Source organism: Felis catus, chromosome E2 (assembly GCF_018350175.1).
Source record: "Felis catus isolate Fca126 chromosome E2, F.catus_Fca126_mat1.0, whole genome shotgun sequence".
NCBI lineage: Eukaryota > Metazoa > Chordata > Mammalia > Carnivora > Felidae > Felis > Felis catus.
In genome coordinates, this window is record NC_058382.1 from 28,694,071 (window position 1) to 28,712,539 (window position 18,469).

The 18,469-nt window shown below is 40.1% G+C and overlaps 1 protein-coding gene across 8 annotated transcripts in view; it reads left to right on the forward strand.

The window, feature by feature from the left end:
- CYLD (CYLD lysine 63 deubiquitinase) overlaps positions 1-18,469 on the forward strand; it is a 69,417-nt gene that overhangs the window by 34,023 nt on the left and 16,925 nt on the right. For 5 of the 8 annotated variants that reach the window (XM_045047262.1, XM_045047261.1, XM_045047264.1 and 2 more), the window contains exons 6-12: positions 1,863-1,871; positions 2,844-2,942; positions 4,524-4,640; positions 11,788-12,167; positions 13,058-13,223; positions 14,591-14,732; positions 15,997-16,119. In XM_045047262.1, the coding sequence (XP_044903197.1) occupies positions 1,863-1,871; positions 2,844-2,942; positions 4,524-4,640; positions 11,788-12,167; positions 13,058-13,223; positions 14,591-14,732; positions 15,997-16,119 (1,036 nt within the window). The remainder of the gene's footprint in view (positions 1-1,862; positions 1,872-2,843; positions 2,943-4,523; positions 4,641-11,787; positions 12,168-13,057; positions 13,224-14,590; positions 14,733-15,996; positions 16,120-18,469) is intronic. The other 3 variants (XM_045047265.1, XM_045047267.1, XM_045047268.1) reach the window with 2 other exon arrangements.

The following is an 18,469-nucleotide window of genomic DNA, read 5'->3' on the forward strand; positions in this document are numbered from 1 at the left end:
ACATTAGTTTCAGTTATACGAGATAGTGATTCAGTATTTTTATACAAGACAAAAAAATGAATGCCGTGATAGGTCTAGTCACCATCTGTCACCATACAAAGTTATTGCAATATTACTGACTGTATTCCCTATGCTGTACCTTACATCTCTGTGATTTTTTTTTTTTTTTACTACAAAGAAGTTTGTACCCCTTGATCTAACCTTTCAGCCATTTGCCTGCCCACCTCCCCCTGCCCACAGCAACTGCCAGTTGTATCTAGGATTCTGTTTCTGTTTGGTTTTATTTGTTTTCGTTTTTTTAGATTCTACACATAAGTGAAATCAGACAGCATTTGTCTTTGTCTGACTGATTTAACTTAGCGTAATACCCTCCAGGTCCATCGATGTTGTGTGTGTGGCAAGATCTCATTCTTTTCTATGGCCGAGTAATATTCACGTGTGTGTATTACATCTTCTTTATCCATTCGTCTGTTGGTGGACACTTGGGTTGCTTCCATATCTTGGCTACTGTAGGGATACGCATGTACTTTTATCATTTTGGATGTCGTCCTGCTGTGTGCAGGTAATGGATACTCTTCGTCTGGTTTCTTTTACTCAACACAACGTCCATGTTGTGTATATCAGTAGTTTATTCTTTTTTTCTTTTTCTTTTTTTTTTTATTGCTGTGCAGTATTGTATGGTACGAACAGGTCACAACTTGTTGAGCTACTTTGCTGTAGAATGGATTGTCTCAGCTTTTGGTTATTCTGAATAAGGATGCTAGGCACATTTTTGTGCATGCCATTTGGTGAACGTGTCATGCTGTCTCTTTTAATAGCAAGCAGAATTGTTTTAATCTCACAAAACTGTCTGCCGAATTTATTCCTTATCTTGCTTACTTTCCTATACTTACCTTTCCCTGAGGTGGTAATCTCTTAAACTCCATTCGAGGCAGAAGGCTTTGGTTTGGGATCATGAGCATAGTAGTGGCAAGGAAACCATATTTGGTATGTCACTGCTGGAGGGCAGGTTAGATGTGGCATACGACCCCTCATCTGCATAGAATTCGGTAGGAATATCTGTTCCTCAAAATCAGTATTTGACCTTCTCTCAGACAAAGTCTAAGTCTGTCTCCTAAGGTAAATCAGGAGATTTCATTTTAGGCAGATGTCACTGTGATACGGCGGAAGATAACTACTGTTTCCAACTCCAGTGCTTGTCATATTCCCGGTCTTTGAAGCCCTCCCCTAATCACCAGCAGGAGGGTCCCAGTCCCCAGTGGCTCGTCCATGTGGCCTGTTACTGCCAGGCTGCCTCACTTAAGAGCATTTGCTGCCTTTGTTAGAATTACCACTAACTGTATCATGCATGTAGGGTACAGTATGCACGTGCATATCTTTTGAACACAGACTTATGTGTAGTAATTACAGTTAATAGTGGGAATTTGTTTTCTTTAGTCAATTTATATGCTGTAATTTGGGAACTGTTGCTAGTGACTAAGAAATTTTACCTTCCATGGTAGCTTTCATCTGTGATATTTGGAGATATTTGAATGGCTAATCATCAAAGTATTAGTAAATAGCTTTTACTATATCACCTGGTTGAAACCATGGTTATTTAGTATAATTTTTGAATTGAAATAATTTTTCATTTGATCATATTCTGAGACCCTTAAGATATAGATTAACACTGCAATCTCCACCCCTCCACCGTGATTTATATATATTACCAAACATGATTTATATGTAATTCATTCAGTATTATTTCCTTTTTCTAACAAAATGGCCTTTTCCTTGTGTTTAAAATGTAAAAAATTATCCTATTTTTTTCTTTCTGTTCTCAAAAATCCACTGTGGGTGCTATCGCTTTTGCTGATACACAGCTTTATCAGGTATGACTCCTAAGTGTCACGTTGGACTCTACAGATATGTTGTTGAAATTTCCAGGGGAAAAACTGCAGATTGACTTTTCTACGTTCGGTCGATCAGTATTTGTGAATATCTCATGAAAATTACTGGCCTTTAAGGTTTAGAGTCGGCTACGTATCAGAAACAACTTTGCCAAATTTATCACACCTAATATTCCAAAAAGGAGTTTCAAGTGTTTTCTTCAAAAATATTATTGATATTTTTCTCTGGCTTTCTTCATCATTAATCTGTGTAGGCTTCTTTGCGTCTTTCTTGTTTATATGTTGTATATGTTTGTATACTTGTCAGTGTTATTCTTAACATACATGATTTTTACAACTAATACATATTTCTAACCAGATTTTTTCCAAACTGTGTTCCATGAAATACATTAATCTGAGATGCTAAGTAGACTGGGACAAAAAATATTATAAGATATGTTTATTCTATCCCTCTTTGAAAGATTCACAGTACACATCAGCATGTTAAAGGTTCTGGTGTTATGCGGTAAAGAAATGTGCTTCCCTTTGTTTATCTCGGCATCTTCTAGAAATACTTGAGCTTGGAGCACTTCCTAACACACTGGGTGTTCTGGGGACACCTGGGGACCTCCTGCAAAGAACTTAGTGGAGCTGTCTGTCCCCGTAGTGTTTTAACACATCAAACAATAGTGACTAAATTGATTAAATTTCCAAGACATTAAAGCACTTAGCTGAATTGTATTTGGGTCATATTTTGTAGAAATTACGTTTTGAAGTACAGCATTGATTTTTTTTCCCCCGTATCCTCTTTGAGTACTTTTGTCGACCTTTAAAAATTTGTAAAACTGCTGTTGGAAATGCTGCCTTTTTGTAGGAAAGAGGTATTTTTTGGCTGCTGTTGTCATTGCTTGCTTAATTGTTTCTCTTCTGTAAGAATTTGCTTTTATCCTTAAAAAAACACGTTTACCATTTCAGATAGCGTGACACAGGAAAGGAGGCCTCCCAAACTTGCCTTTATGTCAAGAGGTGTTGCGGACAAAGGTTCATCCAGTCATAATAAACCAAAGGCTACAGGTATGGATCAGTAGGCTACGGTTCTTAGATATTTACACGCTATCTGATTTGCCATAGCGTTGAAAAAAGGTTGAAAGGTTTTACTCCTCAGTGTACATGTAGGCTCTCTTCTTCCCAACGTGTTTAGTATTTTACCAAAAATTGTTTATAGACGCTCTTGCTAAAGCCAAGAGTTCCCAGCCTTTTTTAGGCGATGAAAAGTTTTCTGGGAGGACCTTGTTGTCTTTTGTTGGTTTCTGTCAGCTGGTTTTTGGAAGCCCCTACTTGTGACATTTGAACCTCGAGTTTAGAGTCGCAACTGTACAGAAGAACCATATCTGGATAATGTTAGATGGGATGAAGCATATCGGGAGTAATTATGTGGATTTTGCTAACAAAATGTGGCACAAGTTAAATTCCAAACTGCTAAGCAAGAATTTTTGTCTCTCTTCCAGAAACTCCCTCACAATGCATGTGGAGTTCTTCGCGTTTTTCTTTGGCTTCCACATATTTTATAGTTTTAAAGGATGGTAGTTCTACAAGCGAAACAGCTCATTTAAAAAGCTGTGAGAATGTTTGTTAACTCAGATGTGGGTTAGGAGAAGAATATTGTTTCCTCAGTTATCTGGTGAACAAAAACTTGTCTTGGCCCGTTTTAAAGGAAATTGTATTTTAGGAAGTATTTTATGTGACCCTGGACCTGGGGCGACTTAGGATTAAATAGGACACACACGTAATAGTTATCTTTTAAGTCAACCTGTAGATCTAGATAGGATAGCTCACACGTGTTATTCTCACTTAAATATAAATAGCCTACAGATTTTTCTGAAGACATGTGCGTTACTTGTGTTGTAGCAGATCTTAGTTAAAAGCATAAAGTATAGAGCTATCTGCTTTAAATTGAAAAGTTAAAATCAGATTTTTTATGGTTTCTGGAGACCCCCCTGGTCGCACTTACAGCATTTCTTCTTAGTACTGAGGCAGGGTAATGCCTTGAAAGGTCTGTAATGTGGCCACACTCACTCTTTCTTACGTTAATAAATCTAATATAGAAAAAAATAATTCTGCTTTCTGTTTTCAAAGACGTGAAGCAGTGAAGCAAGGAATTTGATGACCGAGAATTCCCAACTGTTTAAACTTTATATTTTTTAAACTTAATTTGTGCATTGATTTAGGTCTACAACATTTAAAGATCACTTTCTTCCTAAAGGAACTGTCTTAAATTAACAGGTTAAATTTGGGAACTAACAGGTTCATCAGGGGAAATTGGGGAATGGTGCTGTTGACATTTGGAAATAAACCATAGTACATGAAGTAATTTTTAAAAGCAGTTGGTCTTAAAAAAAAAATAGCAGGCTTTTCTTTTAAACTTATTCCTGTTCCCCTCCTATATTGATTCTTGGGTGGAAGAGTTTTTTGACATTGCCAAAATGGTTACCAAATTTTTAAAAGTTGAAGACGCTAATAAAATACATTGCGTTTGTATACATCTATTGCTTTCTTAAGCAATTGTTAACATCATATGTATGTTAATTTCTCTTAGGGAAAAACTTTCACACCGTATTGACTTTATTTTTAAAAGAAACTTTTCTTGATCCATAGGACCTACCTCAGACCCTGGAAATAGAAACAGATCTGAATTATTTTATACCTTAAATGGATCTTCTGTTGACTCACAACCACAATCCAAATCAAAAAACACATGGTACATTGATGAAGGTAATCTATAGTTTTAGTGTTCTTTATTATATTGATCCTGTCCGTTTAGCTCATCAGAAAAAAATGGCTTTTTCACCAGTGTATATAGTTTTGGAAACAGAATGAGTAGAACATTCTTTATTAATATGGCTGAACTAAAATATTGTACACAATTTGAACTGCACTGCTGTTAAGACTAATACAGCATTCAGAAAATGTATTAGTAGCTCATTCTCTTCCCTTACCTGATCTTTAGGGTGGATTTCTAGAATCAGTGGAATCATTTAAAAACTTTTCTGTCTCGTCTTTCTGTGTCTCTTTTAAAAACACTCCCTTTTTGCCTTCCCTTGGTTCAGGGACATCATTTTTTTTCGGGCTTATTATTTACTTAGTTCTTCCCTTCAACAAATATTTATTGAGTGCCTACTATGTGCCAGACACTCTTCTAGGCACAGAGGCTATAACGGTGAGGGAGGAATAGACATACATGGTCCTTGCCCATTTGGAATTTATGATCAAGTTGTTGAAATAGGCATTAATCAGACCATCACAGAAACAGAGCATTGCAATCATGATGAGTGCAGGGAAGGTACTTGATACCGTGAGAGTCTATTAAAGGTGGATTTTACTTATAGGGACTCAGAGATGTTTCTCTGAAGAAGCAGCATGAGCTTAAGTTTACCAGAGGAGTGGGAGATAACACAGCGAAAGGGGACAAAGAACCTTTTCGGCGGACAGGATGGCGTATGTAAAGGCGTCATGGAAAAATGGAGCCTGTGTTTGCTGAAGGCTAAAAAGAGCCAGAGTAGCTGGACCAAAGAGAGAGGCAGAACATTTTATGAGAAAGGCAAACAGGGCCAGGGCATGTGGAGCCTGGTGTGCTCTATTTAAAGGAAAAGAGGAAGCCACGGAAGGATTTTCAGCAAGGGGTGACATGACCAAGTTTGCCTTTTGAAAATCATTCCGGCTGCAGGGTAGACAGTGGCTCGAAGCGGGGACCATGTGGCTACAAGGGCACCGCTGAAGGTTGTTGCAGGGTCAGAAATAGATTCCAGCAGCTAGGGCGAGACTTGTTGGGGAAAGGGATGGCGGGGGTGGGGGGTGGGGGTGGTGGTGGGGGGTGGGGTGGGGAGGGGATGGTGTAGGAGATATTTAGGAAGTGACTTGAGGAGACTCACAGATGCACTGAGAATGAGAGCTGGGGAATAAGAGGTGTCAGTGATACCCCTGGTTTCCCGGCTTGCAGGCTTCTCGAATTGTAGAGGAAGGTGATGAATTTGATTTTGAGTATGTTGAGCCCCAGGGGCCTCTTAAACTTCCCAGACGTGGTTTGTCAAATAGACAGTTGGATATATAGGTCTGTGGCTGAGAAGAAAGTTACGAGCTCTCTGGAGACGTACATCTGCAGGTTGCCCTCACATATTTGGTGATTAAAGTTTGTGAATAGTGTCACCTGAGGGGAGGGTGTGGGGTAAGACTGAACCCTGAGGAATGTAGTGGCTGGGAGGAGGAGAAGTCTTCAAAGGAGACAGAAAAAGCCACCAGAGGGAGGTGAGGAAAATCAGGAAGTTGTTGGGTCAAGAAGTCATGGAGCTGGCAGCCTTGAATGCTCCTGAGAGGGCAAGTAAGGCGAAGATCACACAAATACCTGCTGCATTTAGCCAACGGAAGCCATGGTGACCTCAGTTACGCTTCTGTGGAGTGAGGAAATGGAGACGTGAAGTTTGGGCTTCATCCTGGACTCCGCTCTCTCATGAGTCATGTCCAGCCATCACGGAGTTTTCTGGATCTCCTCCTCTTCGGTATCAATAGACTCTTTCCCGTTTTCTTCATTTCTGCAGCCACTGCCTCCGTTCAAATCCTTTTTTGCTGTCTAGTTAATATAACGGCCTTCCACCTGGTTTGTCTACCTCAGCCTTGTTCCTTCTGAATCGATTCTGAACAATAATAACCATCCTCGCCACCGTCTTTGTGGTCACTACCACCATCACCACTGCGGCCGACGTTTCTTGACGACTTATTACGCCAGGCATTGTGTTACACCCTTTATATGCATTATTCTGTCCTCATAACAACGTTATGAGGTAGGTATTTTTACTTTCTCTTTTGTTACAGTGGCTAAATTATCTTGCCCAAGGCCACACAGCTAGTGTTAGTGGCGCCGGTCTTCCAACCCAAGTCTGTGTCACACCTGACGCTTTTGATCACTACACTATGTTTCTCTTCACATTGCTCTTCGACTGCTTTTTCTGAAGATATCTCTGCTCATGTCTCTCCTTTGGTTCATGTCTGTTAATTTTTCCCTAGCCCTTGGGAGGTAAAAATGCGGATTCCTTAGTTTGGCCTGCGCGGACCCTTCATGGCATAACGTCTTAGTCGTCTCTCATTTGTCGTGCACTCCCGCTCCCGCCATGCTTGGAGTGGGGCCATTTTGGAATGTGCCATACTTTCTCTTTTCTTGGCGCCTGTTGTTCCTCTTGCCTGGAAATCCTTCTTCCTATTCCTCCCACTCCATGCTTTGGCTTACTTCTGTCCATCTGTTCAATCTCAGCTTGGGTATTATTTTCTCCTGGAAGCCTTTCCTGTCTCTCCTAGGTTAGGTGAGGTGCCATCGTAACTGTTTGTCGCCTGTCTCCTCTGCCAGACTGGAGTTCCAAGTGCCTCGCACGGGGCTTGGCACGCGGTACGTCTAGGAACTATGTGCAAATGAAATGAAAATAAGAATTTAAGAGTACTGTAGAACTCTGTAGTGACTTTTTAGCTATCGTATGGATTATCCACAAATGTAACAGTCCAAGCCCACTGTCAACATCACTTCGGCTTAGATACTCACACGGAAAATGACTTGAGTGAGCTCTTAGATTTTGTCTTCTCTGTGCCTTCATTTCTACCTGAGTAGGGTGTTGTGAAGCTAGGCAATCACAGGGCCTCATCAATCCCCAAGACTTCTTCCTAGCCACAGAGCAGGAATCTTCCTTAAATGATGCCTCCCCAGGAGATTGTCTCTTGATAGACTGCTTTTGTTAAGGTCTGGCCCTTTTGTTAACAGTTGTTAGCTCTCTCAAAAACCTTGGGAGTGCCCAAAGGACAAGGGTCTTACTGGCAGCGTCTTAGGGTGAGTCACAGCCCTGCTGGCTTCTGCATGTGCATGGCCCATCCAGAGTGGTTAGGGTACAGCCCGGCTCTCTCACGCTGTTGTTCCTCGTAGCCTCGTGAATGCTTTTCCTACGAGCTTGTTTCTTTCTAGGGAACGGAAACTGGTACAAGCTGGGGTTTGTCATGATCTCTAGGTAACATTGATTCTTCAGGTTTATGCTATAATTGTATCCTTAGACAGTTTCTGTGGTGTGAGAGAATATTTTTAACTTCTTGATTCTAGTCTAACATTGTATAATAAGTTTATATAAGAATATTGATCCTAAGTGGGATATGTAAAGTGATGAAATCTTCGTGGAGCAGGCCTTCATCCTTAAATTAGAAAATAGAAGTGATTTCAGTGTGAAAAGAATATTTCTTTTCTATCATTAATTTCACTTGTACATTTAAAAAGCTTTTTTTTGGGGGCATCTGGGTGGCTCAGTCGGTTAACTGTCCGACTTTGGCTCAGGTCACAATCTCGCGGTTTGTGGGTTCGAGCCCCGCATCAGGCTCTGTGCTGACAGCTCAGAGCCTGGCGCCCACTTCGGATTCGGTGTCTCCCTCTCTCTGCCCCTCCCCCACTTGTGCTCTGTCTGTCTGTCCTCTCAAAAAACAAACATTTAAAAAAATAAATCGAGGGGCGCCTGGGTGGCTCAGTTGGTTAAGCGGCCAACTTTGGCTCAGGTCATGATCTCGCGGTCCGTGGGTTCGAGCCCCACGTCGGGCTCTGTGCTGACAGCTCAGAGCCTGGAGCCTGGTTCAGATTCTGTGTCTCCCTCTCTCTGACCCTCCCCCATTCATGCTCTGTCTCTCTCTGTCTCAAAAATAAATAAATGTTAAAAAAAATTTTTTTTAAATAAACAGAAAGCTTTTTTTCTACATTTGATTTATGCATTCAGTTTTTTCTTAAAACAAATATCGAGTCTTTTCTTGTGTTAGTAGCTATACCAAATGCTATGGATTCAACCACAAATCCACATGAAAAACCATAACAAAATTCCTGTTCTATGGAGCTGGTTGGTATTCTGGTTGGTATGACACATAGTGAACATTTAGAAAGACAAGGTAATCATCAATTGTGACATGTGCAGTGAAGGAAATGAACAAGGCATGACAGCAGCTGGTGGGGAGCCAGCCACCACGGAGTGTTTTGGAAAAGTCTCTTTGAGGAAAGGGTATTTGGGTTTGAGGTCTGGATGATGTGAATGAACCTGTCAGAGAAAGAGCTTGGGAAGAACATTCTAGGCAGAAGAGATAGTAAAGGCAAAGGCCTGAGGTGAGAAAGAGCATTCGAGGAACAAGAAGTAGGCCAGAGTGGCTGCAGCATGGGAAGCAAGGAGGATAGGTGTGTACAGTGAGTTCGGATAGGTGGGTGGGAGCTAGCATCCAGGACCTTGCAGATCTCAGTGAGCAATTTAGTTGCCTGTTATAAGAATGCTGGAAAGCCACTGAAAGTTTTTAAATAGGGGGATGATATACGATCATGTAAGATCTTTACATTTTAAAAAGATCTCTCTTAGAGTTGTGTGGTGAATAGTTTGGCCAAGAAGGGGGACAGACCAGGAAAGAGACTGGTTACAGGGCAAAAGATGATGCCCTGTGGCTTAGATTAGGGAGATGATAGGGGTGAAGGGAAGAGGATGAATTTGAAATATATTTTGGAAACAGACCCAAATACTTGATGGATTTGGCTTTTGGGCTGGATGGGTTGAGGGTTTGAGAAAGAAAAGAATGACTTTTAAAAGTCCTATATTAAATATCATTACTAAAGAATCTTAAATGGATAAGGTATAAAGAACAATAAGAAAAGAAGTACATTGAACACCCATGTAGTCACTACTCACTGTAAGAAAAACACGATCATTGCCCTTGAAATTCCTTGGTGCCTCTTCCTAGAGCCCTCTTTTCACGCTCTCCTCTGAGCTTCCATCATCTTTAATTTATTCTCCTGGTTTTCATGATAACTTTCTAAGTTTGTGTATCTAGACGGTATAGTGTTAGTTTAGCATGTTTCTGAGTTTTATACAAACGAATCAGCCTGTGTGTATGCTATGTAGTTTCCCCCTCAATATTATGTTCCAAGATGCACCACAGTGGTTTATGTGATTATAATTTTTTGTTTTCATTGCTGTATAGCATTCCACTCCATTTCATTCCATTGCTGCAAAATATATAAATGTACCACAGTATTCGTCCCCATTTGACCATTGATGGACATTTGAATCATGTTTATTTTCCTGCTATGATTAACAGCTTAGCCGTTAACCTTCTTACACATGTTGAGGCTATATAACCAGGAATGGAGTTACTGGGTCATGTGAAATGCACATCTTTCCTTTACTAAATCATGCCACGCTGTTCCCAGAGTAGTTATACCAGTTGACGCTTCCGTCAGCATTTTGGGAGGGTATCGTTTTTCCTCATTCTTACCAACAGTTAATATGCTAAAAACTTTAACTTTTGAAATGGCATCTCACATTGCTTGTGACTTTCTTTTATCTACTTTATTGTGAGGGCAAGAATCTTTTCATTGATTCGTTGGTGGTTTGGGTATCTTCTTCTGAATTGCCTTTTTAAGCCTTTTGTCCATTTCTTCTTAGTTGTGTTTTTTTTTTGGGGGGGGGTCTTTTTTATATTGGTTTATAGACCTTTATCAAATTTGAATCCTTTGTCAAATATATGTATTTTAAGTGTTTTCTCCTTGTTTGGCTGATATTTTCATTCTTGCTATGATGCCTATTAATAAGTAGCTCAGTTTCATTGTGATCATATTTGTCAGTCTTTTTCTTTGTGATTTGTATACTTATGTTCAAGAAATTTCTCTCTGCTGTAAAATCATGAAGAACATTCTTCTGTATTGTCTTCCAGAAGTTTATGGTCTTGCCTTTCACATTTGTCTTTAAGCTACCTGGAAATGATTTTCGTGTAGAATATATTCAGTACAAGTCCAATTTAATTTTTTTTTAATGTATGGGTAATTGATGATCTCAGTATTATTTATTGAGAAGTTCATTCTTTCCCCACTCATCTGCAGTGCCTGGCTGGCAACTGTAATAGTTCTTTTAAGAAAATAACTTTTGGTTTTGTTTCTCTTTTTATGTGTTTATTTTCTCTTAAATTATTTTCTGCTTTTGTATTTATTCTGGCTTTGATCCTCTTTAGTGTACGTTTGTTTTCTCTTCCATTAATTTCTGTTTTGTGTTTATTCTTTCCTCGTGACTGACTTTTTGGGCAGTTAATCTGTTCTTTTAACTTTCCTAAGTTGTATTCTGAGTTCATTACTATTCTTTTTTTTCCCTGAAATAAACTATTCAGTTTATAAATTTCTTTTGTAAATACTGTGTTAGCTGTGTTCCACAAGTGTTTGTTGCTTCTTTCTTTTTCTCTTTTTTCTTTATTTTAAAAATTTACGTAGTCATTTCTTTTTTGATCCTTTAGCTATTTAAGAAGCATCTTTTGGGGTGCCTGGCTGGCTCAGTCTGTTAAGCATCAGACTGTTGGTCTCCACTGAGGTCATGATCTCGCGGTTTGTGGGATCAGGTCCCGTGTTTGGCTCTGAGCTGGCAATGTGGAGCCTGCTTGGGATTCTCTCTCTCTCCCTCTCTTTCTGCCCCTGCCCTGCTCTTGTGTGCGCATGCTCTCTCTCTCTCTCAAAATAAATAAATAAACTTGAAAAAAAAAGCATCTTTCTAAATTTTTGGTATTTTTTTGGTACCATTTTCTAAATTATATTATAGACAAAGAATAGAACCTATTTAATACTAACCAATAATGGATTTTTTTTTTTTTTTTTTTTTTTTTTTTTTAGTTTGAGCCATTGGGTGCCATTTACCTAGGTAGAAAAATTTGGAGGTGGGAAGAGAATGTGGAACACTGTTTTGGAGAGATTAAGTGTGCAGTGCTTACAAGAATCCTACTAGAGTCAAATGGGCACTTAACACTAGTCATGTATATTGATTTTCTTTAGAGATGTGGACATTTTTAATACTCTCGAATATGATTCTCTAAATAAGAACACTTTTTTTTACAGTTGCTGAAGACCCCGCAAAGTCGCTTACAGAGATATCTTCAGACTTTGGACATGCTTCACCACCACTGCAACCTCCTTCCATGAACTCATTATCTACCGAGAACAGATTTCACTCTTTACCATTCAGTCTGACCAAGATGCCCAATGCCAATGGAAGCATTGGCCACAGCCCGCTTTCTCTGTCAGTTCAGTCTGTAATGGGAGAGCTAAACAATGCCCCTGTCCAGGAGAGTCCACCCTTGGCCATGGCTTCTGGGAACTCCCATGGTCTGGAAGTGGGCTCACTGGCTGAAGTTAAAGAGAATCCTCCTTTCTATGGGGTAATTCGTTGGATCGGTCAGCCGCCAGGACTCAACGAAGTGCTAGCTGGACTGGAACTGGTAATTGAATTTGACTTAAACATTGCAGCTCTTCTCTCTCTGGAGTTTTGTGCAGTTTTTTCCCACTTATGCTTTTTTTGTGTCCAAATGTTCTATTCGTCAAAAAAGCCGTCACTAGAGAAAAATTTTATTACTGTGTTGCCTGGCTTCTTTGGCACCCATGAAGCATCCGGTCCGTTTGTTCCTGATGTCAGTTGATCTGTGTTCAAGGAATGAAAATAGATTTTTAGGCTAATGTGTTTAGACTCATTATATTAAGCAACATAGAGTAAGGAAAGCGAATCTGTTATCAGCTTTCTTTTTCTTCCTCAGTCTCCCTCCCCGACTCAGTTCTAATATTTATATCATACATTGTAAGATTAATTGCCGTTTTTAGAGATTTTTTTGAGATCTTAGTAGAGGGAAAAGTTTTCCGTTTGGAGATTAGGAAAGCATATTGTTTGGCATTTCACGATCTGGAGAGGATACTTTGAGTACCCCTAGCTTTTATTTATAAGATGTAAAATACTAAAAATTTAAATGTTTGCATGCTAGTGAATGCTACTTTGGGGGAGGTTGTTAAAATAAACAGCCTCCGCCCCTTAGTTCCAGTACATGTTGGAGTTGATGTGGGGAAGTCACATCTTTTAACCAGGGAAGGTCTAAGCATACATTCTGGAAGGAAACGCAGTGAGGACTTCATGCTGGAGTCAGGAATTTCTTAAATGATCAGTTGTGGGCAGAAGTGCTGCTTAGCTCACCCCTTTTTCCTGATGGAGTTCTCGGGACAGGATTCCGTGATGACGGAATTCTGAGAAAGGTGAACCAGAAACCAATTGTAGAAACCATAATGCTGCGTATGCTGTGCTGCACGGTGCAGAATAACGTATATCGAAGCATTTCTTTTTCAGGAAGATGAATGTGCGGGCTGTACAGACGGAACCTTTAGGGGCACACGGTACTTCACTTGTGCCCTGAAGAAGGCGCTGTTTGTTAAGCTGAAGAGCTGCAGGCCCGACTCGAGATTTGCATCCCTGCAGCCAGTTTCCAATCAGATCGAACGCTGTAACTCGCTGGGTATTTGATGCCTTTCATTTCCTTACAAATCTGCAATAACTCTGGTTCTGATCTCAGGTCATTTTGCAGTAGGCCACAGTGACAGCGTTTCAGTATATTTCTGGCCAACGTTCATCAGGCTTGTAAATCAGTTAAAATCGCTGCTTGGTGTCTAAGAGAGTGACAATGGTCCCAAGAGGGGACTTTTGAAAAAAGTATTAGTCAGGAAAACAGTTTTCTCTTCCTATTGGTTTCTGGCATTTAATTAAAAAAAATTTTTTTTTTTAATGTTTATTTTTGAGAGAAAGAGAGAGAGAGTAAAGCAGGGGAGGGGTCAAGAGAGAGGGAAACACAGAATCGAAGCAGGGTTCAGGCTCTGAGCCGTCAGCACAAAGCCGGATGCAGGGCTCGAACTATGCTCTGCGAGATCATGACCTGAGCCGAAGTCAGACACTTAACCGATAGAGCCACCCAGGCGCCCCTGCCGGCATTTAATTTTTTAAAACACAGAGGTAGAAATTGAAATGTGGCCTTCTTTTGGCCCTGACTACCTTCCCGATGTATCCTAAAAGCATATCAATAACCATATCTGATTAAGAAGGTCAGCATTATTATATGAAACAGTTTTAGATTGATTGATAAAGGACAGATCCCCTTCGTCACTTGTAATGGGTGACAGTTTCTTGATGTTCTCCCTTTCCAGTTTTGGGTAATAGTCGTGAAGCATCTTGAGGGTTAAGTGACTTTCAGTAGGAAAGCCATCTTTATGAAGAACATTTTTCCTTACAGTTGAAGTACATTTTTTTCCAAAACTTTGGAAATTTTTGTTTTCTGACTTGAAGACGAAGCATCTCAGACAAATAAAATATTTGGGGAACAAAATATTTTACTTGGCACATGTTTTTTATACACTACTGAGTACTCTAAGGTGTTTTTTACATGGTGGAGGAAGTGGGGCGCCTGGGTGGCTCAGTCGGTTAAGTGTCCGGCTTCGGCTCAGGTCGTGATCTCGTGGTTTGTGGGTTTGAGCCCCGCCTCGGGCTCTGTGCTGACAGCTCAGAACCTGGAGCCTGCTTCGGATTCTGCGTCTCCCTCTCTCTCTCCGCCCCTCCCTCACTTGCACTCTGTCTCTCTCTCTCAAAAATAAACATTAAAAAAAACTAAAAAAATGTAAGCGGTGGAAGAAGTGAGATTGAAAATGAACACCACCATTTTCACTGGCCACGCTGAAGAACCATGAAACCAAACCCACCTTTAACTTAGTTTTAAGTTGGGAAACAGATTTTGCCTCACGATACAACAATGAATCTTAAAACGAAGAAGTCTATCAGAGTACACGTTGGAGTAGTCGAAAAGGATGCTTTTCATTTTCATTTTTATGTTGGCAGCATTCGGAGGCTACTTGAGTGAAGTAGTGGAAGAAAATACCCCACCCAAAATGGAAAAAGAAGGTTTAGAGATAATGATTGGAAAGAAGAAGGGTATCCAGGGTCATTACAATTCTTGTTACTTAGACTCAACCTTATTCTGGTAAGTTTAAAATTAGCGCGGAGACATGTGTGCACGTGCGTGTGTGTGAGAGGAGCCGCTAACTGCCTCTGAGTAAAGCAACTGGGTGGCTGGGGAACAGGAAAAAAGGGAGGTTTGCATTTCACTGTATACCCTTGGAAGCTACTGAACATCGTCTCAGGGTGCTTGTATTAACAAATTAATATAAAAGTAATGTGGTGAATGATCAGTAAGAACGATAGTGTTATAGGTGGGACAGATATTCTGAGGGTGTCTGGGAAACCGTGTAACTGAAGACAGGAAGTACAGTATCTTTGTCACGTATCAAACAACATGACTTGATAAGTCATTGGCTGCTTATGTGTTTGCATAAGGAGGAAGTGTTTGCTTCCTTCGCTAGGTCAAGGCAATCGTAAGGCAGCTTTATGTTAAAGAATTACTTTCAGTAGAGGCACAGATGCCCTCGTATACGTAGTTGATTCCAAAGTCCAACGACTTAACGCGACAAGAATTTTTATGCTGAGATCGAACCACGTATGTTGCCAGTTTAGTTGAGCATAAGTGGCCAGGTCTATACAGCCACATTGTAAGAATTAGGAAGTTAATTGGGGTGTTAACATTTTAAAAGTGGGAAGAAGAATCAACATGGTGGGCTATTTGGGCAGGATACTGTCCGTCTCTTCGGTGTGTGGACAAAAACAAGCCTTACGGAATTGATGCAGTCCTTTTTAGATTTCGTGATACAAATTTTGTATCAGCCAAATTTCCGTTTTCTTTGGTCCCAGCAAGTCACTGCTGTTAGTCGCTCACAAGTGATTTTGGCATTCAGAGAAATCTATATCTCTGCAAAGGGCTGCAGGGAGAGAGTAGTGTGACATCTAGTGTAGGTTGTCATTGCATGTGTGCGTGCCTTGAGAAGTAGTTCCCGACTTCCTCCTCTGTTGGGTGTCGACTTTGACTCAGATTTGTAGGCCCCTTTTCAGCTTTTGCAAAGAAGTTCTCTTAATATTCTTGAGGCCTATTTTTATCCTTTAACACGGTCAATCTATATTGTGCTTTCTCAAGATTGGTATTTGTAACCTGGAAGGATCTCTAGCCCCTGTTGATTGAACCACAGGAACCTTAGCAGGTGTCTTTGGTACCTGTGTTAACGAAAAGCACGAATTTGTAATGTTCCTTGTTCTCCAGACTTGGTTGTTTTTTCTCTCGTTACATTCTTTTTAGTGTCTGTGTCCCCAAAAGTAACGTGTACAGAATAAGGAAAACTATTCCTTTTATTTTACAGCTTGTTTGCTTTTAGTTCTGTCCTGGACACTGTGCTACTTAGACCTAAAGAAAAGAATGATGTAGAATATTATAGTGAAACGCAAGAGCTACTGAGGACGGAAATCGTGAATCCTCTGAGAATGTAAGCAGAAGACCCAGAATTGTTTTGTCTTTCGATGGTGTCCAGTGCTCTGTTGTTTGGGACAATAAGTAATTCACACCTGCTTTCATTTCTTAAGGGATGGGTGGGAATTCGTTCTCTCAATAAAGCATTTACAGTTTTTTCACCTTTACTGTCTTATTTAATTTCTCCCATCTGGTCACAGTGTAGCACATAGTGTATGCCATTAAATGATGAAACCATTTTGGTACAGTATAGTACAATTTAGTAATTGCAGTAGGTTCGAAAAGCTGATAAGAAGTACTTGTCTTCTGCTCGAGCTTATTCCAGCCGTGTGCCTAACAGTACACCCTCTGGTCTAATTTGCATGTCTGGCTTCTTAAACTTAATTTTATCTGGAAAAAAAAGGAGCAAAGGAAATTTTTATTTAATTTTTCATTTTATTTTAGAGAGAGAGAGGGAGAGAGAGAGAGGCAGGGCTTGAGCAGGGGAGAGGGGCAGAGAGGGAGAGAGAGAATCGGCGTGGAGCCTGACATGGGGCTTGGTTCCATGACCCTGATCATGACCTGAGCCAAAATCAGGAGTCAGACGCTCAAGTGACGGCCAGATGCCCCACAGAAAATTTTAACTTGTAGAATAGCTAGTGTTGAATACTCTTGTGTTGGAAACAGATGAGGTGTATTTTATTAACACATTTCTTGGTTAAAGGTAGGCCTCCCTGCACATTGCTTAAAAAAATGATGTTTTTGGTCATTTCCTAGTTTATGAATTATAAATATGTCTTTGGTCACTGAAAGCAATTTGTAATGATACAAGCACAAGTAATAAGACATTAAGTAAAGACTTTTCATAAGTGGTGGTAGCAGGGATACATGATAACGCCACATTATAAAATTTAAACTATGAAGTTAGGGCCATACATTATAAAAGACATCTGTTCACTCAGGAATATAGAGAGCCACCTATGGAATTTAAAGTCCATATTAAGATGAATTTTTAAGTCTTATGGCACATTTTTATTGTTTAACAATTAAAATTTAAAAGAGTTTGAGGGGTGCATGGGTGGCTCAGTCACTGAAGTGTCTGACCCTTGAGTTTGGCTCAGGTCATGATCTCACGGTTCGTGGGTTTGAGCCCCACATTGGTCTCTGAGCTGGCAGCATGGAGCCTGCCTATGATTCTCTTCCCTCTCCCTCTCTCATGCTCACTTGCTATCTCTCTCAAATAAATAAAACTTAAAAAATTGTTTGATACAAGATTTTGATGAAAAAATGCAAAATATTGAACTATAAAGAGCATTCAGAATGGCCTACTATGTAACATGGCGAAGAAAGTAAATTATAAGGGAATAAATTTCCCTACTTCTGTCTTTTGTTTTCTTTACATTCTGTAATGGTGAAAATAACTGTTTTTTTTTTTTTTTTTACCCTTTAAGATAATTATGAGGCTTGATTTTTACATCAGTTATTTTATCTTATGCAAATTTTTAAATATACCCTCCGTTTCTTCCCCCAAGTAATTGATAATGGAACAAGACAGATCAAATCCAAAACTCTGAGTCATGTTACCACTTCCTTCCTTCCATCCCAGACACCCTAAGTCCATCAATAGACATTACTTGGATACTGTTGTCCATCCAGTTGAGAATCATGATTAACCAGACTCTGTCGCCCTGTCCACAGCAAGGACCTTGTGGTGATCGAGATTCCCTGTGTCTGCAGTGTTCGTACCTCTATTATAGCTGACTGGTTTTATTTGGAACTGAAACCCCTGCTTTCTCTATTTCAAGCTTTTCAAAGGCAGAGATCTTTTGTTTCCACCTTACTCTTTTCGTATTCCCAGAGGCTGACAGGTTAGATTACTGTGTAAGTGGTGGGTGCCCAGTATATGTTGGTTGCAAAGGGTTAATGAGTGAGTGAAGAGTCAATATACAAAATGGATATAAGATTAGCTAGTTCCCATTTTTCTCGTTAAACATGTGGTGGCCTCTAAGGTTTCTTCTGAAGGCGTTTTTAGCATAGAATTTTGTCAGGGATTAACCTGAATGTATTCAATGTGTCCTGTATTTGGACAATGATGAGAGAAAACGTCATGCACTCATGCCCGTGATGACCGGCTTGATTGCACACCTTCAATAGTTTCTTATCAGTGCCCTCTGCCATTCCCTTTGGTGGCTTTTTTGTCCTTTGGTATTAAAAGGACTCTCTCTTTAAGTTGTTTTTTAAAGTAAATGCTTTGCTTTCTTAAGCAAATAGTATTAAAAGACCAGTCTTGGGCAGGGGGCAGCGCCTGGATGGCTCAGTCTGACTTCAGCTCAGGTCATGATCTCACAATTCATGGGTTCAAGCCCCGCATAGGGCTCTGTGCTGAC